Source organism: Trachurus japonicus, chromosome 3, assembly GCF_045865225.1.
Source record: "Trachurus japonicus isolate A0001 chromosome 3, Traja_1.0".
In the NCBI taxonomy this organism is placed as follows: Eukaryota; Metazoa; Chordata; class Actinopteri; order Carangiformes; family Carangidae; genus Trachurus; species Trachurus japonicus.
Window position 1 is genome coordinate 22,706,232 of NC_140909.1, and position 26,196 is coordinate 22,732,427.

General features: G+C 40.4%; 1 protein-coding gene across 1 annotated transcript in view; it reads left to right on the plus strand.

Annotated features, from left to right (window-relative positions):
* The window catches only part of LOC146989980 (solute carrier organic anion transporter family member 3A1-like), a 28,614-nt gene extending 11,083 nt beyond the window's left edge, over positions 1 to 17,531 (plus strand). Inside the window, exons 3-10 of the mRNA XM_085767134.1 lie at positions 10,827 to 10,925; positions 11,149 to 11,418; positions 11,515 to 11,679; positions 12,204 to 12,402; positions 13,485 to 13,620; positions 13,828 to 14,000; positions 14,391 to 14,455; positions 14,734 to 17,531. Of these exons, the coding sequence (XP_085623260.1) occupies positions 10,827 to 10,925; positions 11,149 to 11,418; positions 11,515 to 11,679; positions 12,204 to 12,402; positions 13,485 to 13,620; positions 13,828 to 14,000; positions 14,391 to 14,455; positions 14,734 to 15,110 (1,484 nt within the window). The 3' untranslated portion in view covers positions 15,111 to 17,531. The remainder of the gene's footprint in view (positions 1 to 10,826; positions 10,926 to 11,148; positions 11,419 to 11,514; positions 11,680 to 12,203; positions 12,403 to 13,484; positions 13,621 to 13,827; positions 14,001 to 14,390; positions 14,456 to 14,733) is intronic.
* The last annotated feature ends 8,665 nt before the right edge of the window (positions 17,532 to 26,196 follow it).

Consider the following 26,196-nt stretch of genomic DNA (forward strand, 5'->3'; position numbering starts at 1 on the left):
ACTTGTCAGCATATCCGGCAGTGTGATGTCTTTGTCCGTGGATTTACTGTAAATGTGTAACGCATCTCAGTTGATGACTCATTTTCAGCTAGTTTCTACGGCAGCTTGTGCCAACTGCTCAGCTCGTCCTCTTGATACTGATCTACACTCCCTGCTTTTAGAGCCTGTCCTCTCCTCGAGTTCACACATCATGTGTCCTGCAGCGCCGGTGTTCGTGTGTGCATCAGAGTGCGTCTGTGCCGTTGTCCTGCTAGTAAATTGTGTTGTAGACTGTTATGTCCAGATGAAAATTATAAATGAAGAGAGGAGGTCATATCCACATTTATCCATCCTGTCCTGTAGTTTTTTGTGGTTATAGTTGTTTTTTATTTAACTACAATACACCTACTGATACACAATTTTATTTCACAAACAGTCTATTAACAAAAAAAGATACATGCGTAACGATCACTGTGTGTCCATCTAGGAGATGAAACTGTGACATGTTTCTGTGATACTGTGCAGCACAGTATTGACATAGTTCTGACCTGCTTAGATAATGTGTTTGGACAGTGGATGGAAATATCCTTGTTATGTTAGTTATGTGTAATGGGATGTATCAGTCTGTCAATAATTTTGTGACAAAATCGTGGAGTGTGTGGTGAGGATTAGAAGGGAAGTCTTGTGAACAGGCAATTCCTGACCAGTAATGAAATGTTTCCTCTATCCATGCTTGAGAGGGAAGTTGTGGGTGTGTGACCTTTGTCGCATTGGGGCCCTTAAGCAGAGCACTTAATCCACAACTTCTCCAAATGTTCACGGGCCTGCAGCAGAGGACTGTGGTTCTACTTGCAGCAGAAACCAGAGGCTGACATAACACACATTACAGCCTGTCTGCCTAAGTTACCAAGGCAACAGTACAGGGGAAGGCACTGAGGTGTGCCATTCCTGTTCCTGCTCACCGCTCAGCGACCTGCCAGTGTCAGAGCTCCATCTGGGGAGGTGGAGAGGATGAGACAGAAGACGAGAAAAAAAAAGAGACTCCTAACAACAACAACAACAAAAAAGAATAGAAATGTAATGTGTATGTTTCTTGGTTAGGTTTTGGTGCAGAGCATGGGCAATCACACTGAATATAAATGTAGCTGCTGTATATTTAATGTTAAACAATAAGCTGGTCAAATTTTTATTTTCAGAGAAAATGAAAGTCATTGTTATATTAACAGGATTATGCTAAAAATAAGATCAGAAAATAAGGAGCTGTTTTTTATGAGAGTGGCGCTTCTTCTGTGATTTGAAGTTAACACAGCAGGAATAGCTGTAATTCAATTTGACAGGTCAAACAACCAGATGATAGGTTACGTGCAATTTATTTCTAAAAGTTGAAGTACCTGTATCTCATCAGTATTTTATCAGTAATTTCTGGTTATCGTTATCAGCCCTGAAGTCTACAGAGGTCATGAGAGCTCAAGCTACTGCAACACAGGAAATCACTAGCAATTGCAGAAAACATCTTGATCAAGTTGGCGACACATGCACTGCAAAGTCTGACAACACAACCAAATGCAGAAATGCAATGTTGAAGTACAGATTACATCACAAGTGTTTCCAGGTGACACTAAAATGTAATGAACTTAGCTGGACTGCCCTCATTTTTTGATGCTTTGTGACTTGACATTAAAATGATTGATCAACAAATGCATCCCAGCCATGATCATCCCTTCTCTCTGTCCCCTTAGAAACACTTTTATTGTGAGTATTTGATGCACTTGTGTTGTCCAACTGATAACTGAAAGATGTTTTCTGAATTTGCGGTGGGTTGAGCTCTCTGGCTCCACTGTGGAGATTCATTATCGCTTGGTGTGGTTCACCAAGAGATAATGTGGTGTGGTTCACACATTTTCCAGCTTTGACATTTATGTATTGCATAATCATGAGCAGTTGTAAAATTACAGATACAACTTAAAATGGTCTTGCATAAAGCTGGATATTGGCACTGATCTTCTGATTTAATTTAATTCAAGTCAGTTCCTCAGAATCTATCCAGGTGACCTAAAATGCTCATTATCGGTTATTTTTAGGTTATACTGAAAACACATTTCCCTGTTATTAATCTGTGGACCTAGGATTTATTCTCCTTGGAAAATGTAGTGACTAAAACATGATACATCTTGATTTTTTTAGCCTAAGCAAACCATCCTGAGTCACAACAGCCCTGTCCATGAACTCTAATTAACTACTATCTAGTTTTGTAGGAGAGTGATGTGACAAGCTGGCTATATGAATATAGGAAATATTGCCTATTTAGACATACTTAAGCTCATATTCTTGCAGATGTATTGTATTTGCACTTATTATTATTTTTTGGCTACCATGAGGCTAGTTGCACCTCCTTACAGTCTCTTCTGCTAGGCCTTGGCCAGTTGTATTGTTCCTGCTTGTGTTTCAGTGCAGACCTCTTGCAGGGTGAGAAGGCCTGCGGTTTGTTCTGTACGTGCTTTGATCTGCACAGTCTCTGCCAGCAGCACTCAGGGAGGAGGAGGGGAGAGAAGAGGAGAGGAGGGAGGAAGGGATAGACAGAGGATGGAGCAGTGCAAACTAGGCTTGCACAGCACCCAGCAACCCACCCTGCTTGGCTAGAGGCCAGTTCATACCAGATGCCTGATGTTACACTTGATATTTCCATGCTAGCATGTACAGGAACGCACAGTGCTTTATTGGATTTGATCATATGTTCTAATAATCTGTTAGGAAATATACGTACATATTTTTACATTAAGGCCTTATTCAGTCTCGATGTAGAACAACTAAAACAAAAGCTAGGGTCCTACATCTGAATCTCTTTTGTGCTTTCTTTCTATATTTTTAACCCGCATTAGCTTTCCCACAGTGATTCTTAGTCTGCCAGTGTAAAACCACAAACCCACAATAATGAAAATCACACCATTATTCTGGGAAGTTGAAGCCAAAAATGACTCTCATGTTTTTCTAAATTTTTTCTGAATGTCTGAACAAAATTGAATGGTGGCAGATTTAGTTGTCAAGACATTTTCCTCAAACCACAAATGGTAACGTTAGGGTGGTGCTAAAGGAAAGCTTAGTAAGGGTTATCCTCCTGGGACTATCAATGTCTATAGAAATATTCCATGGCAATCCATCAAAAACTGTGTTGACCATTGGGGCCAAAATATTTGCAACTAAAAATATCTTGAGAAGAAATGATTAACTGTGATTTTAGTTGGACCTTAAGTATCAGAACTGCCTGTGAGTATGAATCTGATCGCATTTGTCTGCTGATGTTAGCCCAGTGACGGACTAGATCTGACAGTCTAGTCAGTCAACCAAGGACGTCTCTTAACCTCACGTCTTGAAGAGGTACCATCATTTGTTGCTGTTTGTTTTCCAAATCTTGAGTTTGAAAATTGGCACACGGTGCATCTTTGACCAACATGTTAACTCTAGATTTTTTATTGAACATACTGTTGTTTGTCATGGCTCATGCCTTTGTCAGCAATCCTTTCTTCCATAACACCCCCCCTAAGCTTCTGTCTTTGCCACTTAAAGATAGTCTGTTCTTCTCTCTCCACCACCCCCTTTCTATGCCGCATTTTTTTTTTTTTTTTTTTGGACAAATGAGACATGTTGATCACCATGGTTACCTCCTACAATGTGACTGCTGGGTCGTCTGTTGTGGCTCTGTTATTGCATGGAGACCAGTCTTTATACAGTACGTATGTGTTAAGTGATGCCTTAGTATCTCTGCTGCTTCCCTCTCCCCATCTCCAAGCGGTAGCATTGTTTGACAAGCCTGACGTGTGAAGACACAGTTGCATTGTAAGACTATTCCTGAATAATGCAGCGTGACAGAGAAGCAGTTAGGAGTTGTTTAGCAAACATCTAAACCAGATGATTAAATATTAAAGTATCAGCTCTCCACAGGCTCACTAACAAACCAGATGATAGACAGAGAGGCTGCTCTGTTGTGGCCACATTTTCACCCCACGTGGATCAATACTGCCTGATTGAGAGATTGAGGACACAGGAAATACTCAAGAGCAAACCAGGAAACACTTAACACTTGCCCACAGCATATTTCTGTTCTGTGTCATTACTGCAGCCCGTTTGTCATGTTGCGTTGGCTTTCCCTTAGTGAACATCACCTTTGTGTATGTGTGTTTTTTTTTCCTGCATGTAGCTATGTCTGTCTGCAATCAGAAGAGTGCTGCTGGGATGGCGTATTAGTGTGGGCCAACCTGGATCTTAGCATCACGCTGATTCCATCAGTACGAAGTCAATAACATTTTTTACACGGGCTTTTGGATCAATGTAGAAAATGAAAAAAAAAAAAAAACAGTTCAGCACAGTCTTCACAAATGAAGACCTGATGCTGGAATACCATCACCAGCTTGTTAGGCTATAAATCAACTATATCTTATTGTTGCCACTACCAAACTGTAATCTTGTGGCTTCAACAAAAGTCTTCTCTCTTCCAAAGTTAGTGGTAGCTTGTCAGAGTATAAACTCATGAAGGCTATATATACAGTAGGTGGACTGGTGAGTAGATCATTGAACATACAAAAATAATAATTTGTTGTAAATATGCCAGATGTAGCTCAAGAGCTAATTTCCATCTGCAAAGAACAGATTGGTTTCTGTTCTTTGCACGATGACCTTAAAAATCCCCAACAACTTCTGTCATCTCATTTAGCCAAATATTAGCAATCAGGCTTGTTTATGAGACATCAAAGAAATCATGACGGGGTATTTGGTGACATATTTTACGTCATAGAATAAAACATGAAAATGTCTTGAGCTTGTGCTAACCAAACAGCCCCTTGAAAAAAACAAAAAACAAGAAGTGGTCAAATGCAGCTGATTTCTGTCTTTCAGGTCTCTTTCCTGCAGTGCTCATCAGGCAGCAGGCTAGTCAGACAAAGCAGAGACTGTTTTGCTTATGTCTTTTGGTAGTTTAGAGTGAACACAAACAGCTTTAAAAATTGTTGTAATGCAGAACTGATACAATGCATGTGATGGAAAATGTCCACAGCGTGTAGTTATGCTAGCAGCTCGGTGAGATTGCACCTAAACACAGCAGGGATGAATATAATATACTTCATGCAACACAAACTCTGTCTTTGTAAACTGTAAACTGTGATTCTTTTTTTATCTTTAGCTGTACAGTTTTACACAGGTGTGTAAATATCTCTGGAATTATTGGATTGCCTTGACATTTGGCATGAATTTCCTTGGCACTTGGTATGAAGCTGAACTGCTGTAACTCTGATAGTATACATGCATCAGGTCAATTTTCTATTTAATATATATTTTATTTATCATGTTAGGCTGAATTTACAGCCGTATTACTACAACTGTGCATGAAGACAAACAATCAAGATTACTGAGAAGTTGAACTAAATAAATATTCCCACTAGGCCCATTATTGTGTACGTGTGCATTAGCACATCCGACTGAGCTACAGCAGAAAAGACTGGCAGCAGAAATGGCAGCAACAATATATTATACTACAGTACAGAGCTGTAAAGTGCAGTAAGCTGCAGTGCATTACAGCACAGTACAGGAAAAGAGCAGCCCTTGGCGCTCAAGGGGTCCAGCTCTGCAGCCGCTGGGTCAGCTTCTCCCTTCCTAGCTCATATCTTAGACTCTATTCATCGCTGTAATGCCCATAATGAAGCGCTGTGAGGCTGCAAGTTGAGAGACCACTGCAGCAAAATGTTTTTACTCCAGTGCAGTTATTACTCTTCCAGTGCAGGACAGCAGAGGAAGGAATGGACGCTGACTCAGCACACACTGTCCGTTCAGACCAGCCCGGAATGTTTTATGTGTGCACCTTTTGGGAGCACCTTTGCCAAGATACAAAGTGCCAGTGATTGAACTGTGCCATAATGTGAGTCTGAGTGAGAAATTATTCATGTGCTGGCAGTGTCACCAGGTAGAGGAGCGCTGTCTCACACAGTGTGACCTTGCCTCTGCTGCACTCATTACTGCTGGGTACAGAGCACGGATGAAGGTAAAGCACTGCCATCAGCTTAGGCTTCATATTCATCACTTAGAGTGTGTCTCTGTTTATTTGGAGTCATTTAAACAGAAAAATAATCAGGTGAGCATTATGATTTAACATAGGCTATATCATACGTTGATTAATGTTCTTCTTCTAGCAGCACTTTGTTCAAATTGTAACTCTATTACATTGTTTAGACCATCACACTGGGGAAATAAAACATAGCCTAGAGAAATATATAATTAATTAAACCAACTACCAAATATAACGTGAAAAATATATAAATAAATAAAAATCTGTAATCTTTGTTTTGGTGCCAAAAAATGTTTGGAGTAAATGGGGCACTTTGCCCAAGAAGCATTGATTTCAATTTTTGATGATCACTTTGGTGCATAACATTGCATTATACTGTGCAATCTTACATTATGGCATTTATATTGTGACAGTTTTACTTCAGTGCTGTTGTATTGGTAGTACTATTGGTAGTGCTGGTGCTGCTGTATTGATAGAGGTAAAATTAGGGTCTGGAAATAAGCATCACTGATATTAAGGCATTATTTTCACCTCATATTATCTGCTAACATTCTTAGATATCTATGTATAGATATTTTTAGATATGTATGTATTTTTTGTGTGTATAATCAATATGTAATGGCAATTTTGATATTGATATTTTAGAAAGCTACAGGCCTGTCTTATATACTGTATGGCATTAAACTTAGCTACACGAAGAGGAGCTGTCAGGTCCTCTACAAGCTCTCAGCTTAAGTGGAGTGTTTCTTCCTGACATTTCCAAATGGCTGGGTCAGACGCACAAAGACTAAGCTGCCAGAGTGTTACATGGATATCTGAGTTATCTCTAAAGTCCGGAGTCCTCCCAAATCATCTGTACTTTAATATATGTTCCTGTGAATTATACTTTTTTTGAATAAGTGCTTGACCTTTATCTCTTGCTGGCCTGTGTTCATTGTCAACCCGAGAGGGGATATGACATAGTCTAAAGGAGGATGCGAAAACAGGCTGATATGTTCATACAAATAATGGAAATCCATTAAAGTTCTCTCTGGAAATATTTTATACTGTGCAGTGTCTTCAGGGAAAGTCGTGCAGTGCAAAAAGCCTATGTGTGTGTCAGTTCTCCACTTTGGGTTTCAGATGGAGGACATGATGTAATGTTAGTTTTGGACAAAAAACACTATTGGCTCAAAATTAAACATTGTTTGATTTAATTTATTTTAATTAACATTTAAACTAATATAGATTGTTTTAAGGATACTGAAGTAAACTCATGACTTTCATTTAACTGAATGAAACTAAGGTGATGAACTTGATTCATCTAAAATAATTTTCCACATTACCATAGCTAATATAGTTTTAGAAAGAAAAGTCATCTAACATTCAAGCTGCTCTCCTGCACAGGTATTTTTCCTATGTCCCTCAACAAATGGCACCATCACTGCAAAATAAGCTTTCAAAAGACGGTCACTTTAAAAGTCTAGTTTTACGGTCCTGACCGTCTCCCTGTACCTGTTTCTGCTGACGGCATGTTCCAGTCCGTCCTCCCAATTCAGTCCTTTCATAAGTGCAGCTGTGATGAAAACAGAGAGAGCATCTCGTCCTCGCTTCACACCGAGGTAGAAGTGCTATCACTGCACAGTCAATAATCCTGGCAGATTTACAATCGACCTGTAATGAGCAATCAAAAGTCAAACCAGTACCATGAAAATGAACCCATCTCAGAGGCATTGATTTCTGCATTTAATGTATTCAAAATGCATGCACATCATAATTCCCAAATCATTGCAGTTGTTTGCATAATATGTCTGATAACAATGCAGCAACGTTTATCTCAAGTAATATTTAATCTGGAATAGGGCAGACTTTAGAAATGACTGTGACAAGTTGCTATATTTTTTGAAAGGTAATATTGCTAAAAGTTTCGTAAAAAGGGCACATTATACAGGCTTTTTAAAATGGGCTTTTTTTTACATTTACAATACAGATTTGTTTTCCACAATATACTTGAATTCAACAGCAACAACAACAACAATCTCAACCTAGTACATAAACTACCCCTTGTAGAATCCTAAACAATTTGCTTTTTTTTAAATCTTGAAAAACAGTTTCTGAGGGTCAGAATAATACTGTAACTAAGAATTCACATTATTCAAATTATTTCATATGATCTTCATTTGAGTAGAGTCACAGAAATCAAAATTTCTGAATGCTGTTGTATGTATGTGCGATGGAGTAATAAAGGTTTCACTGCATGGTTCGAGTCACTTTAGAGCTTTCACTGCCATGACCCTTCAGTCATGTCTCCAAGGAAATGGCCTCAGATGTAGCAACTACCAACTGTGCAGTCCAAACAACAGCCTGGCGTTAGCCCTGACTGCTTCTCCTGACGGGTGTCTAGCAGCTGTTGCTATAGGATTATGAGCTTTCTGTCTTTTCTCATGGCATAAAAAAGCTTACTGGTAATTCTCCCTCATCATGCTTATTGCTGCTATTAACATCAGCTGTTTCTCTTTGAAGGCCACTCCAGGAGCTCACCTTACTCCAGTGTGTGGGGGACGCAGTAAAAGTAATAGTAAAGCTGGTTGTGCCCACAGTAAAGTTTAGAGGATGTGGAGCTTTGGTGTACTGAAAATGGGATTCACGGATTGGCTGGCACCCAGCATTTTCTGCTGGTTCACTGCCATGTTTTTCTATGTGTGTATATGGCTCCCTCCCTCCCTCCCTGCCTGCCTGCCTGCCTGCCTGCCTGCCTGCCTGCCTGCATCACATACATTATGGATTAGCTGTGTTGTCCTGTATTTGTCTGTGATTTGACTCCTGGTGGGAGGCAGAGCAGCCGAGAGGAGGATGCTGATTGGTTGGTGGTTGAGTTGGCCCTGCTGTAACCCCAACCTGACACCTGACTTCAGTCACTAGTGACTCTGCTGAAATGGCCATAATGTCACTGGCAGAGAAAGTCAAACAGGGACAGAATGAGCAAGTTTTTCTTGTTGTCTGTTTGGTTTAAATTATTTTTCATTTTATATTTTTCATCCCCTCTTTACCTTTGTGTCAGCATCTACCATTGCTCTTTGGGTATGAGGTACATCTACAGGATGTTTTTTAGTCTTGAATTAAATCACCACTGAGATGGAGAGGCAGTCGATCATTTTGTACAGTGTCTACCATGAAGGCTTGGACCTAACTGCTGTGACATGTATCGAATCTGGCCTATGGTCTTTTGCTACATGTCATCAACCTCACTCTCTCTGACGATCCTGACTATCTCACTGCAACTATCAGAAGAAAATGGAAAATGCCGCAAAATACACACATTGTTAACTATACAAGCAAATAGCAGCTAGAGATGTGGTTCTAGATTTGACCATGGCAATTAATTGCCCCATTACCTCTTTTATCAAAGCTCTCTGATCGCAACATGATCTTAATATGAAACTTGGCTCACAGCTGCCACAAGATGGACTGTTCACTATTCATATTACATCATTAACAAGTCAAAATGTCAACATGTTTATTGCCACAGGTTTATGACCAAATACCTGCAAAACCTGTGACGTGTGCTGTGCTTGGTTTGGTGCTGATTCATATTTGATAAAGGGTGGGCAGCTATCAGATCTATCACTGGCGATAGTCACAGCACTGATAATTACATCCTTCACAGAGTGGCTGACTGTCCATCTCATTCTGTCAGGGGGAGGGTCGCCTCTTCTGCTCTCGGCTCCAATCTTATTCCCATTGTTCCACTTACCACCAGCATGGATAACTGAGTTTCACTGCCACATAGACACACAAACACACACATTCACACGCACAGTCCTGCACAGTCTTCTGCTTATTGAAAACCTCTCAGCCTCTGGGCCAGAACGGGGCAGCTTCGCATTGAAGGAGAGGAAGTCGACCAGAGCTGCGTGTCAGTGCCTCCCCACTGCTCCAACACTAAGAAGCCATTTCCTGCTTGATTATTTATGATCCTCCTGGATAATCTAGTCTTAGATCAATTACCCTGAGCAACCTATGAGCCGCATATTACAGTGGCGGTGAATAAATCTGTCGGTGAGAGACATCTGGTGAAATTTAAAGTCCTTTGGCATTGATGGATTCAATACAAATCTTTCCTTAAATAGAATACGTTTGGTTCCCAACCATACAGTGGATTTAACAACATAAGTGTCATGTGGGGCAGGAAGCTTCATGTTAAAACATTTTTTGATATATACTCTAGTCTTGATACAACACTGCCCTCTGCTGTCGGATCAGCTGAAATGCAACTGCAGCTCAGTTAAGCCACTGTACACTGCTGTATTAAGTTAAAGTTAAAGTTAAGTTAAAGATACTTTATTAATCCTTTGCAGGAAATTACAATGTTACCAGCAGCAGAAGACAACACAAGACCACAAGCACGCATCATCATGCACAAAAAATACACAATAATACAATAACAACAATATTGCACAACCCGTTACAAACTTATGTCAGAGAATAAGAGCAGCAAAGACTAAAATGCGATTTAAAAAGAAGTAAAAAGTGGCAAAGTCTAAAATAAGATTTTTAAAAAGGAGGGAGAGACGCTGTCACATGATTAAGAGAAGCTAAATGGCATATGCACATGATTACTGTGAGTTAAAAAGCCTAATGGCAGCTGGTAAAAAAGACTTGAGGTTCCTCTCAGTTCTACATTACTGTAAAATAAGTGAAAAAAAGAAAGAATTCCTAAGTTTAATATGAACACTGAAGTTTTGTGTTTTTGCTGTTGCTGCTTCCATATAACCAGTTGACATTTTATATTCTTCTGTCCCTCTTTGTCTTGCAGGTATTTTATTTTCAACATTGGTTTTTGGTCCAGCCTGTGGCTTCATCTTAGGTTCCGTCTGTACCAAAGTCTATGTTGATGCTGTCTTCATGGACACCAGTGAGTTGGCATTCATTCTTTGTTTGCATTTCTGCTGTCGAATTCTTCAGATTTCTTTTCTGTGTAGTTATATTTATATTGAGAATTAAGAACAACACCAGACAGAGTAGGCATAATTCACTCACAGTGAAACTAAATTTCTCTTCATTGATCTGTGAAATGTCATCTTACTGGATCATTCTGCATCTGTTCATTGCGGTAAATTCCCCTGCCCCTTGTCCAGGTAAGCTGGACATCACCCCAGATGACCCTCGCTGGATCGGGGCGTGGTGGGGCGGCTTCCTCCTCTGTGGTGTCTTACTCTTCCTGTCGGCCCTCTTCATGTTCGGCTTCCCCCAGGCGCTGGATGAGCAGGACATAGACGGTGGAGGGGAGAGTGAGCAGGCCATGCTGCCTTCTTCTTTGACCCTAGAATACCAGGGATCTAAGCCCAATGGGGCCATCCATGGTTTTGATATGAACAGTGGACTCTCAGTCTGTGAGCATCTGAGAGGTAAGAGGAAACAGAGGAAGCAAGTGAGAGAGAGCTGATAAGAAACAAAATATCCTTATCTTTTCTAACATTTTTTTCTCTTCATCATTGACACAGTAATCCCCCGGGTGACCAGGCACCTACTCTCTAATCCGGTGTTCAGCTGCATCACATTGGCAGCCTGCATGGAGATTGCTGTGGTTGCTGGCTTTGCTGCCTTCTTAGGAAAATACCTGGAGCAGCAGTTCAACCTTACCACCTCCTCAGCCAATCAGCTGCTAGGTAGGCAGGTCACAGTCATGTCTAATTGTCTCATTGAGCAAAGTCTTTTTTTGAACTGTTCTTGTCAAACATCAGGGCAGAAGATGAGCTATTTGTGAGGATTTCTATTCCTAGACGACATCAGTAACAGCTGTTAACTTACAGTACCAGTCTTTGGAGGGAGGTTCACTCGGCATTGCATTCACATGCGTGCTACAGTTACCTCCCAAGGGCAGTCTGGATGTTGCAGTGACTCGGTATCAGAAAAGTGATAAAATACTAGGTGGTAAGCATGCCATCTTCAATAGCAGTTGAGAGTAGATAGCCAGACAGAAATATAAGAAAGAGGAATGCTGTTTGATACTGAATTTCTTGTTTTTCTTTTTGTGTGGTAAGTAAACAGCTGGAAATTAGCTCCTGTAAAGTTATATGGTTTAAAAAATGAAGAACTATCACAACGTTACTTGTATAAGTAGCCTACATGTACGTATCTCTACAAAGTAGTAGAATTTCTGTGGTGGACATTCCTGTCATTCCCTCCCCAGGTATGACGGCTATCCCTTGTGCCTGTCTGGGTATCTTCCTTGGAGGGTTGCTGGTCAAGAAGCTGAACCTGTCTGCTCTGGGCGCCGTCCGTATGGCCATGCTGGTCAACCTGGTGTCCACCGCCTGCTACGTCTCTTTCCTCTTCTTAGGCTGTGACACTGGACCTGTCGCAGGGGTTACAGTGGCCTATGGCAACGAGTAAGAGAGATAACCTACTAATCAGAGCCAAGAGTCTGTAATTCTATATTGGCCTTACCAAACTGTATAATAAACATATTCTATAGGCACAACTTTCTCTCCAAATATGGAACTTTCTCGTTTAGTTGTAGCTATAATTACTTTAGAAATATTACCACCATAATACTGGATGAATAAATGCATCATCTAATGGATTAGCTGAACATTTGGGGAAATACGTTTACTTGCTTTCTTGCCAAGAATTAGATGAGAGTCGGGGCGGTGCGTGGCGCGGTGGTTAAAGCAGCCACCCTATGTAGAGGCTACAGTCCTCAATGCAGGCGTCCCTGGTTTGAATCCCGCGTCGGGCAGACCTTTCCTGCATGTCATTCCCCCTCTCTCTGCCTCCCCCTTTCCAGTCTATCTCATGTGCTATCCAATCATGTATCATGTATGGTAAATATGAAGCCACAGCCAGCAGACAATCCGCTTAGCTTAGCAGGACACAGCTAGCCTTGAAGGCATGTTTGTCATAGAGAGTTGCTATCAATCTGTTTATTTAACCTTTGACAGCAAAGTAAAAGGGATTTTTTACTTAGTCCCTTCCATGTTTAAGAGACTTTAAATTACACAAAAGCTATTGTTGCCTTTAGGATGTATATCATACCCACTCTACTATTACTGTGCCACCGCACAGTAATATCAGGTTTATGTGTTATTATTGTACCTGATATCTAAAAGAACGAAAGACCTAGCCATATACATAATATATACAGTATATGCTGTATATATAGAGAGATTTATTCAGATATAGAGATAGTTATATAATAAATAGCAAATACATATCCAAATAACTGACAGCTGTCAAACATATTTGCTTTTCACTTATCACTGATTACATGGTACCTTTAGAGTTCATCCGTATAATATTTAGCCCATACAGTGTGAGTGCATGATAAAAAAAAGTGAATGACTGACACTGTGAGACTTAAATGAATCAAATGAAAATTTGCAAAACTCAATTTCATAGTCAAATGAAGTGTTTGTTAATGTGGATTTTGTATGTGTTTATCCTCAAATATGACCTCTGACTTACTCCACAGAACGTTGCACTCCTGGCAGCGACCTGAGTCAGCATGCATAAATAACTGTAACTGCTACACAGCCTCAGTTAGCCCCGTCTGTGGCTCCAATGGAGTCACCTACCTCTCAGCCTGCTTCGCTGGCTGCACCAAACCAGTAAGTGGAGACAATATATAACACTCACTCACTCACTCACTCACTCACTCACTCACTCACTCACTCACTCACTCACTCACTCACTCACTCACTCACTCACTCACTCACTCACTCACTCACTCAGCCACCAGACATATTCATACTGTACAGCCTTCCCTGAGAAAGAGGAGTAACTAAGCTGCACTCCCTCCTCTCTCTTTGTGTCAGAACCTGACCAGCTGTACGTGTATATCCAGCAACAGTGAAGATGCAGTGGCTTTACCAGGGAAGTGCCCCAGCCCTGGCTGCCAGCAGGCCTTCCTCACCTTCCTATGTGTCATCTGTGTGTGCAGCATGATTGGAGCTATGGCCCAGACGCCCTCTGTCATCATCCTTATCAGGTATGAGACCTGCTGTTCTACGTACACTCCACAAGAGGGAGCTGCTGACATTTATGACTGATCAAGGGTGAAATTGCAAGTGTAGAGGAGAGATTTGTGAAGGTGACACTTAAAGAAGAGAAATACTGACAGAAAAGACAACATTTTGTCATATAAAGGGCATTGTACATATTTATGTAGATGTGTATGGAAATCACGTACATAATGACATCTGTCTTTCAACTAAACGCTTAACGATATAAGTATAATGAAGTGTCACGTTCCATGTGTTGTATCATTTATTGTTACTATGAAATATGTATGTATGAGGATTTTTTGTCTATCTGCTAAAGTGGTTTACTATTTACCACACAGTACACGTTGTTCATCTCAGATGTTTCTCCATTTCAGAACTGTAAGTCCAGAGCTTAAATCGTATGCCCTTGGGGTTCTGTTCCTGCTCCTGAGACTCATAGGTAAGAAACCTCAGTTATCATAAACATCGGTCTTACAGCATGTTTGTGTTACTTATAGTGCTGTATTTGCATCGGTGCACTTTCTGTACATGTATGTAGGAGTTTGTTCTACATGTTACTGACCTGTAGCTTTACTCTGTCATGTAAATGTCAGAGCAAATTTTCACCTCGGTTGAAACTTCATCAGCTTGTCTGTGTGGATTTTAGACCTCAGCTCAAACTGGTGCTCTTTGCCCTTTTGACCTGGTGCCTGTCTGTACTGCGTCTCCCCTCTCCAGGCTTCATCCCTCCCCCCCTGATCTTCGGCATGGGCATCGACTCCACCTGTCTGTTCTGGAGCTCGGTTTGTGGCGAGAAGGGAGCCTGCATGCTGTACGACAACGTGGCCTACAGGCACCTGTACGTCAGCATCGCCATCGCCCTCAAGTCGTCAGCCTTCATCCTGTACACCACCACATGGCAGTGTTTGAGAAAGAACTACAGGAAATACATTAAGAACAGCGAGGGTTACCTCACTCCCACCGAACTCTTTGCCTCTAATGTGACTCTGGACAATTTGGGCAAGGAGATCACGCAGAACCCAGCCAACAGGACAAAGTTCATTTACAACCTGGAGGACCATGAGATGTGTAACAACATGGAGTCAGTTTTATAGTGGCACTCTGCACAGTGACTGCAGACTAGAACTGTCAATGTGCAACTGACCTGATGTGCGATGTTTTCTCGGTGTTGTATTGGTTTAGAAGAATGTCCTTAGTAAGCGTTTTATCCTTTTCTCACCCAAAACATTAGATTAAAACAAAATTGAAGAGATGTTTCCCAAAATGCTCTATATCCACATTGCATTCAGTTTTTTTTTTTTTTTTTTTACAGAAATTTAAATTATCCAGTATTTTGCCAAAAAACAATGATTTTTGTTTGTTTTGGAATTATTTGACATCGGAGTAGGATTTGAAAACAATTTGAGAGAAGAGAAGAGCGACACAATATAAACTGCACCATATTTCAAACAGGGATGTTGCAGTTACATGTTGCATCCCTGACCATTTACCTACCTGAACACACCAGGAATGATTTTCTTTATAGTAACATGAGAGTGAAGTAAAAATAGTCATATTAGGTTTAGGGTTTAGATGTAGTTCAAATTCAGAGCTGTGTGAGAAGCAGAGATCTGTCAATTCATCAGCTTTATTAGAGAGTTTATTTTCCTTTAGAAGGAAGTATTTCTCAGGTCTGATAGAAGTGACAGTTAACTTAGTGTTTGTTGTAAGATGATATGTTTTCAGCTTGTTTTTGGAGCACTTTTCTGGGGGAAAGATCACACAACTGTAGTGTGATTTGGACCTTTGTCTATAAGGAATGTTGCTCTTGCAACGGCTAAACAACTCCACCGAATACTTCTTAATACATTTATGTGCCAATGACCCTCTACCCTAATCCAAGTTTTTTTTTATATCACTTTAAATGCAGAGATGTCATAATGCCAGCCGGGCCTGTTTCCTGGCTTTATTGATCAAATGTTCAGAGAAAAAGGAAAAGAGAAAAGTATATATATATAAAAAAAAATCTATCCCAATCAATCAATCCCCAAAACCAAATCAATTCATTTCTGACCCATCATTAAATAACTGTTCTTATCTTTAACTTTAACACAGATCATTTTAGGGACAATTGACTTAAGTGAAATCTTAATTTTGAAAGTAATTTCTATATGTGACTTCATTGTTCATTACGTTATGAAATAGTTCAGAAGTTAGTCATTCATTTTACATCTTCATACTAAAAAGGTGTTGATCTAAAAAGGTGGATATCCCATTTTGGAGTCAAACTCTTCATTTTGAGTTGATGTTGCACATGTTGATTCCTTATTAACCTTCAGGTTAATTTGGCCTGATCTGGTTTCAGAGGGAACGTCAGGACGTGTGTTGAAGGTGTTGAGCCAGTTTGTAATAATTATCCCTTTACTGTGATAGCCTACAGTGTGGAGTTTTGCTGTGAATGCTGGATAAGATTCTGAGACTAATTTATGTTTCAGAGCCACAAGATCTTTTTTTTTTCTACTTCACACAATTTAGTTGATCACCTTTGTCTTTTCTTTGGTATTTAACGAAATTAGGCATAAAGGTAAAAGATTCCTTTTCATAGTCTACATGATTATCTTACCTAAAGCAGTTGACTGTGGGTGAGGATAAAGGACTTAGGAGGCCTACTTGGACTAGACACACGTGTAGGCTGATTCAGTAACTGAACCTGTGACACTTCAGTTACATTATCATCACTCTAACCAGTGATTTGACCGTGGCACCACCGTTATAATTCTGTCACTCGTGTCACTTGCAAAAGTAAACGGCGATACAGTTTGATGGTGTAAATCTGCCCTCAGCAGTGATGCATGGAATACATAGCAACATGACAAATAACAAGCTGGAAATGTTGCAAACAAGACTCTCTAGTCTACATGTATGTAGTCGGGCTGTTGCAGGTGGAGGCTGACTGAGAGTGTGACGTGCATATAAGTAGAACGCCAAGTCAACACAGCGAAGACGTGATGATTCTGGTGGGCTAGCTGTCAGCAGACACAGCATAGCATGACGCACAGTGTCAAGCCAGAATTAGTTCTTTTAAAAAAGCATGCTGGTAATGCATGTCATGATAAAAAAAAAATTAATAAATATTCAGTATGTTACTAAGTTGCACACACACTGTGGTTCGATGGACATGGTAAAATGGTTAAATACACATTTAACTCTAATGGCCTGCAAATTCTATTTTTGACCATGGAAAAGCTTTATAATGCATACTGCATTGTGTTGTTGACATTTAACAAAAAAACCTCAGCTGACTCATAATCACTCACACTGCAGTGATTGTTTAAATACTGTTTTTCTTTGTTTGTTTGTTTTTTTCAAATGATATATATAATTTTTTTTGTTAAGGAATTCTATGGGATTCTGATTTCTGACATATCCAAGTTTATAGAGTATATTGTTTTTCCTGGCTTACTTTGTAAGTATTTAATATGTTTTGCATCAAAAATATGGATGTTTGTCCAGCTACTCACCATTGCAGCAGATTTTATTTTCAAAATGTTTCAAACTTTGGGGTTTGAGATTGGGCGTTAAAGGAGTATTTCAACATTTTGCGAGGGAAATACACCTATTTTCTTTCTTTATTGCATCTAACCAAGAAATAATCATTCACAATATCCACCCTGTAAAAATAAACTTGTTACAATGAGCTTTAAAAGTGCTCATGGGTGGATTTTTCAAGAGTTTCCCCCCCTTTTTTTTTTTCAACCAGCCACTGGTTGTAGCTTCAGATTTACTGTACAGACATTAGATAAGTGCCGTCTTCTCATCTCTTGGCAAGAAAGCAAATAAGTGTATTTCCAGATTTGTGAAACTGTTCCTTTACGTTGTTTTAAACAACCTATTATACTCCGAAAAGTCCCACAGTTTGGTTACTCAAGTTTCATGAGCCATTTGTTTGCTCATGATGGAGATTATTTTGAAACCACACAACTCATGTGATGTATTAACTAAAGCACCTCATTGAACCAACAATATAAGATTTAAACTACACATTGATGCTGTTAAATCTTAAATAATACAGATATAAAATAATATTTATGAAATGGGGAAAACAGACAGCAGTTAGAGATTACTTGAGATCAACTCTCAAAGGACCTACATTCAACAGAGAGCCATGCTAAACCAGACCAGACTAATGGCTGTTCGGTTTGATGTGAACTAAGAGAGTAAAGACTTGAATCCTTAAAATGGAGGAATCTTTGGGTACTGGTGCCTGTAACAGTTTCCAAGTTCAAATTGTGATTGCGCCCGATGGGAAGTTTGTCTCCTAGCAGGACAAAGCTGGACATAATGCAGAGATGTACAAACAATTTAAAAAAAAAAATAGAAAGCTTCTGCATTTCTTAACAGGGAGGAGGGTGATAACTTATGTCACCAGCTGGTTACTATCTCCTCTTTAGCAACCCCCAACAGGTGGCGCTGTCTTTGATATCTGTACTGTCCAGTGTGTCATAGTGCTGACTCCTCTGTACATAGTAGTGCCATACAAGTGCCAAAGTGACACCATAGAAGTGTTCTGTAACGTCCTGCAGAGAACTTTGTCTCAACATGCTGGAGCTCAGAGCAGATCCTCCAGCTGTATGTAGCCTTTCTGTGATATCCTCCACTTACTTTCACCATATCATACAAAAGTGTCCCAAAACATATTGCCTATAAAATATTGTATATTGGTCTAGAAAACAGTATTATTTAGGATGTAATAACTGTTAATATGTAGGACTTTTCTACTAGTGAAGGTATTGTCTAATTTAGATTAATCTGTCTTTCCATCAGTGGCAAAGCTGATAACTGTTTGTTGCTTTGGTCCAAGAAAAACAAAAAAAAGAAAACATTACTTTGTTGAAATAAGTGGCACCAATGTTGAGCTTTAGCCTGACATTGTACAGTAAATAAGATTGACTGTAGAAAATCAGCCAAACTTCACTGATAGCAGCCCTGCACCTGTGCCTGGATATTAAGCTCTACTCTGAGACTTTGTGACGGGAGCCGAAGTTGTGCCATATCAACCTGTGCACTGTAACATTCAACACTCACGAAGAAGAAGCCAACATATTCTAGGTCTGTTTAATGCGCTGGCAGTTGTGACAGCGCTCACCTGACCTTGTATTCACCTGCGGCGACAGGACTGTTTATTTTGGCACCTAAATGTGCTTGAGATGTTTTGCCTTGCAATGAGAAAATAACTTCGGAGCATTAACATTTTTTTACATCCTATTGTTCCCATTATTCTCTTCTGATGACCTTGCCTTTTGGTAACAGCAGGTTGACTTTTATAGCGGATCTTTAGCGACAGGAGAAGTGACATATGAAGAGTTTACTGCCAAAATATGACATTTTTAGGCAAAGCGATTCTTATCTGAAGTGACGCAGCCAAAATGGACAGTTAACCTGTAAATAGGTCCATAATTAGTTTGACCTTTGGTTGCCATTACTCATTTCTTACAGATAGTCACCTTTTGTAGATGAGGGATGCTATTTTGGAAGGAAACTCTTCATATGCAGATAGATAATCCTTTGGTTTGAGCCTTTAGGCAGCATGTTGCCTTTTATTCAAGTGAAACCACTTGCTAACCATGTTAGTGACGGTTTTGGAGTGATGTGTTTGGTTATTTTGTGGGCGGTATTCAATATGTGAATTTCATGACTCTTTGCAGGGGACCTTTGGAAAGGAAAAGGGCATTGAAATAAGAAAATATCACATATTTTCAAAGCATCACAGAAGATTTTAGATATGCTCTATTGCTTCTTTGTTTTTGTTTTTCTTTTTTCCTTAAATTACATGAATTTATATTTAAAAGCTTTATGTTCTGTATATTTCTTGGAAAAGATTACATGATTGTATGTTTATTGTAAATACATTAAATATACTATTTTTGTTTTTAATATGAATCTTTCTGCCTGATTATTATCTACAAACCTGCTTTAAGCATCAGTCATATGAAACGTTAATGGAGCGAAGCCTGCGAGCTAGTTCAGGCAGCCAACTCAAGCTGCGCTGCGTCACTCTCATGACATCATACACACCCTCTCAATTTGGCGGTCTATTTAAGATGGGTGACTTACCCATCGTCCTCTTTACTCGTCTATGACACAGCAGCCTTAACCACTGCGCCACGCACCACCCCAACATTTCAACATTATTACATTTATGGTTAATTGTGTAGAACAAGCCTGCACAGGCTACTTGAAGCTCTGTTGGGCTGTGTGAGCTATAGGGTGATGTTATCACGCTAGCATGCTAATGTTCAATTGTGCAATTATTACTATGGGACCCCACAATTTAGCTAATTAGGTTAAAGCAGAAGTAAGCGATCCGGTCGTTTTCGCTAATGCTGCGTTCCAGGCAGGCTTTTGAAATCGTAAATTACAGCTTCGAGTCACAACTTACGACTTTGTAGTGTTCCAGGCAACCCACTCGTGTTTTTCCGACCTGTTTTACCAGTGAAAGTCACTGTAACGGCCACTCGTAACTTCCGACCCGTGAACTCGTACCAGATCAAACTGGTACGACTTCACAGGACGGAAAAACAGGAGTCTACGAGTTTCCTTGAACGCACCATAACAGTCCTCGTCCCTACGTCACCACATTCACGGCGTCCCTTGGCTGCACACACAGCCCTGCATGCCGTTCTCTCTCCTCATTGGATAAAAACTGTAGGATACGATAAATGTTTTCTCCTCGGCTCAGAGCAGAGCAGAGTGACTGACAGACCCGTGTTTCGGTCCAAACACTCTATGTAAGTGATTGCTGTCGGAAGATATAACTATTTAAGACTTATATTAACACAAATATATCACTTACTTCTGCTTTAAGGTAACACAGGAATGGAGAGAGAATACAGTAGCCTATATACTGTATACAGTATGCAATGTATTGCTGGAGAGTCTACAAGGAATGGCTTGGTTTTGATCTGATCCAGCTCCCAGTGGCCATTAAAGGAACTGCATTCATTCTTTTTTTTTAGCCCCAGCGGTTGTGCTTGGCAACAACACATCATTTGGGACCAACTGTAAAGGGTACATTGTTTTGATGGAAGGATTAATAGAACACATTGTTAATATTTGGCTCATAAAGCAAATGAAAACCACAGTCAGTCAAGCTGTGATGATGATGCACATTTTAATTGACAACGTGTTAAAACATTCATGGTAACATTTTTTACAGTTGGGCATGGATGACTTTTGGCTAACAACAATGATAGCAGAATGAAAACAAATAAAAGCAGACAATGGCTAGAGAGGGTCTAAAGAGCTGCTTTTGGTTTTGGAACCGCAGGACCCACCCTGGGGTTTGGTCTACATTCACAAGTTATCAGGTCAGATAAGGTGAAAGGTCCCATTTTCTTTTTCCTCTTAAATGCACCAATAGATGAAAATAAATCCTGACATCTCTTTAATCAAAATGTGCTTGTCCTTTGCCATGATCTAATTCCCTGTCACCCAAAGCCCCGTGGTTATCCACAGGCCTCCCCTTGGCGCCACAACAGCCAGTGGAGATAATAGCCGGGGTTATGGATTGACCAGTGAATCACCTTGTACCGCTGCTTTGTACGTGTTCGTGGCCAGGTTGCAGCGTTGCCTTTATGCGAGAGCCAGGGCCGAGAGCTCTCCTGTTTCTCGAGTGCAGATGGGGTCTTGCCAGGGCCATGGTGCAGTGAAATGGAAAGCATGCCATTCCCTGTTCTGCTTGATGCCAAGTGACTGTGAGAGGTTGTGTCATGTTCTTTGGCTATTGACTCAATGACTTGGGACTTCACGACAAAAGCCTGAACCCGTGCAGGCTTTCTGCGTGCTGACAGAGAAATGTGTCTTCCACTTGTCTTCACATTGACCCAAGGACTCTGTTGGACTGACGTGTCCACATCCCCAAAATCTCACCTCCTGAACCCAGAACTAACCTTTCCACGACCTCGCCTGTCTCTCACGCTCTGTTAGCTGTGGATCTGACTGCCATCGAAACAATTCAGTGAACTTGTGTTTTTTTTCCTAATATAGCTATGGATTACCTGTCTGTGGCAGTCAACCTATTCGGCTTTCGCTACATGGATGACATGGTTGTGAATTCAGCCTTATGTGTAGCATATTATTCACTGTCACAGCGGGTTAAAAGTCAAGGCGCAGAGTAAGCACAGGCCATTAGCTGGTACTGAAATGACAGCACAAAGAGCCAGAGCTTCATGGCTGCCTCTGCCCTGAGGTCCATCTAGGAAACAAAAATCACAATATGCCCTTCATTTGTTGTAGAAATTATCTGGACTTGCCACACTGCAAATAAATTATGATGTATTCCTCTTTACATTGTATGCAAAAGGATCACTCTGCATATTTGACTAATGCCTTGTCTCGTGACGTGACTGCGACAGCTGACCTGATTTATTGCAAGGCTCCCTGTATTGTTAAAAAACACAATCTCTGACTCACTGACAGTGGCCCAATTATCCCTTTCATGCAGAAAAGGTCCATGTACAAAAGAGATTGTGAATTGCAAATCCAGTTGCGGGCTATCCTTGTTCTTCTCTAATCTAATAATGTGATCCATCATTTCAGTAGTGACGGCTCTACACCCCAGGCATTGAGAAGAATCCCATAGAGGATTCATATTATGTATTAAACACATATGCAAAGAGGCTGCATGGAGAGAAAAAAAACATAATAATATGCAATAATTATATGCAACCTCATTCCTTTGCATTTCCTGTGATAACACCTTTTGAAAAGTGTTTATGTATTACATCTTTCCAGTCTTTTACTAAACTTCCAAACGCACCCTTGACATCTTCACAGCTTTTTTTTTTTTGTCAGGAAAACCAGTAAAAGTCTGTGTTTCCTGCTCGGTAGTGGCACTGTTGGTTGAGGGATGGTCCTGTTGCCGAATCATCCATTACCCTGATGAGCCTGCAGCCCCTGAGCTATGACAACACAGCCACACGATGAGCGACACAGCCGACTGCCAGTATTTGTTCCACTAAGGCATTCATCACACTAATTACCCATGGTGCCAAGCAGCTCCTGTAGCCCGGTGAAGCTCTGGCTGCTCGTTTGGAGCAGAGACGAGGCAGGGAAACCTCACATGAGTCTAAACAGGAGGCTGTCCTCTTTTTCCTGGGGCTTCTGCACAAAATTAATTCAGCACTCCAGCAACTTGACAAATTGGAATGATGAATCTGGCCTCTATGAATAGATACAAATACATGATCAATCAAAATAGCGGACAGTGTTCTCAGTCTGAGCAAATGTGCCATTGTGAAGGACAAAAGAAGTGTCTCTGCCTTGACATGACATTTGGCACTCTGATGGAAAAGTGAGAGAGGTTTCATATTGTGCAGAACCAAGTCGGTGCACACAAAAGTGGCTGCAAAATTTCACCATTTCATCATTTAGATGCCAAATTAAAACCATTACACTGTCTCCAATTTCCCCTCACATGATGTCTGTTTTAAAGGGGGACACCTGTCTCCCACCATCTTGGAAAGCCATAACTGTCTCACAAATGCAGACATATCCGCAGTAACAGTCTCTCCGAATTACAGTCATTTATGCCACCTGACCTTGAAAACCACCAGGACGGACTCATGTTTTCTGAGTTTCCATGTCATTCATACAAACCTCACGCTGCCTGTGTCGCCTCCGGCCTCCACACAGTCATCTTAACCAATGTAACATGCAGCACATCACAGCACCACCTCCCTGCAGTGGTTACAGATCAACAGATCAAGGACAGGAGAACAACTTGTCCCTGATTGACCAAATCCAACCAGCTGACAGACACTCTGTGAGAGTCACGACACTGCTCATCAACCAGGGAGGGAAAAACCACTCAGGATTTATAGCACTTTCTGAAGAACTGTTTAAACTTATAGATCGTGGAAATGTACATTTTTCCGTAAGAGGATCAAAAATGATTCAATAAAAGATTCAATTTTGTTAACATAATTTTTCTGATGATAATTGTTCGATCACACCAAGGTTAAATGATCAAACTTGCAAATTTGACTACTGTCCTTTTTTTTAAAAGTATATTTTTTGGCTTTTCATTCCTTTATTTGATAGGACAGTTGAGAGAGACAGGAAATGAGGAGGCAGAGAGAGGGGGAATGACATGCAGGACAGGGCCGCTCGACGCGGGATTCGAACCGGGGCCGCCTGCAGTGAGGACTATAGCCTCAACACATGGGGCTGGTGCTCTACCAACTGAGCTAAACACTACCCCCTACTGTCCTTTTTTTATGGTAGCTATATCAAGCTCTCTTCAGCCTGGTGTTTTGCTGCACTTCGTATGAGAACAGTTCAACATTGTAAGATCTAGCTGCTAATGCTGCTTAGCTGTAGAACCGTGAGTATTTTATAACGGAAGAAAAAAATAAAAACAACTACGTCGATCATCCTCCGGGCATGAGCCTAGTCACAGACACTCAAACGAGCGCTTGAGCCAAGTTTGTCCGCTTTCGAGTATGTATTCAAAGATGGCCATGCAATGACCCACAGGCCACCTATGTATTTGTAAACAATTTATTCTAAGTTATGAGACAGCTTTTATTTGTATGCGGTTGTGATTAGACTTCAGTAAATATGTATTTATGAAAGCAATATTTGATTTTTGCTAATAAAAAGCCAAATAAGCTACATATTGTCCCTTTAAAACAGAAAATATTGAAAGTTGAAGCACATGATCTTACATTTACATACAGTAAGTAATTTCAGTTATACATGAATTCAGTAGCACAAGGGAATGACGCAAGGAAATGAAAAACCCTTACAAAATAATATGCAGTCTCCACACACTGGGACACTGTGACATCATGTCCCTCCTTCCAATGTACTAGACATGAAATTAAATAATGAATGATTAAAAAAATTTAATTAGAGTGTGTTTTTATGCATGATCATTGTTTAATATAAATTCTTGACTGCACAGGAAATGGATGATTGTTATTTTGATTATTTTGATCATGTGCTTGGTTAAGTAGGTTAATCTTGTGCAAGATAATGAGAAGCCTGAGTAAGGTCAAAGGTTAAGTAGGACTTTGTACAAGTCCTAATGAGGATCTCAACATTTTGCCAAGATGGCTCTGTACACAAATGGGAAGCCCAGTGGTGGTGTGTTACCATTGCACACTGACCTGTAGCACAATGTGTCTTTCAAGCGTGAAATTCCCCTCATGAAGAATGCTGCAGCAGCCCGGAAGGAGTCAGAGGTCAGTGGTCTGGGGTTGATGAAAGGTGAGAGACAGCTGAGCGGTCACAGGTGAGGCCCTGACTGAGGTGTGTTAATCTCACTGACTAAACTATTGTTGCTCTCTGCCCAGGCTTTCACCCTGCTTATAGGAGCCTAAGAGATCCCAGCTTTGTTTCAGTGGCTGCCAAGGTTAACAGCAAGGTGCTCTGTTTACTCTTCACCGCCCATATTTGAAAAATGATGTTCACTCAGTATAAATTAGTCTATTTTGCATCTTAATTTCTATCTAACATAACTATGATGCAACGTGCTGTACATATTAGTCCCTTAACTTTGACTAAATTTGAGTTTCATTTGCAGCAGAGGAATAGACACATTGATTCCACAACAGCAGACCATGCTTACCTACATCATGCATACGTGTGCCCCCACTGAACAGCAAAGCATCCGTCTGGCAGGGGACCCCTTTGCAAAACCCCTGACAATACCTCAGCAAAAAAACAACAACAACACAACAACAACATAAACAACAAAAAAGCTCCTTTCTGTATTTTCTTGTTCTTATTAATAGCTACAAGACTACATGAAAATTATAATTGCAGGCATTTTCCTTGTCAAAAGCTTGTCCATTTTTGTGCCATGTTAGCTACATGCAGAGCAGCTTGACTAATGACATGAATGACGTTTTGGCAACAGAAAGATGAACATGGCTAATAAGATTTCAATATGATATTTTATGATAATGAACATGAATAATGCATTTATTTTTTTAATTATATCTTTCCTCATCTTCCTTCCAATTGCTTAGGACCTGTGACATTCCGAGGTCTGCACGCACACTGGACCTTAGAAGGAGACGTCCAACAGGCTGCAGTGTAGGCCTACTTTTAGATCACAACCATTAATCACATTAAGGTAATGAGTTTACACCAAACTCATTTACTCTGAATGGCAAGAATAGGAGTGCATTTTCC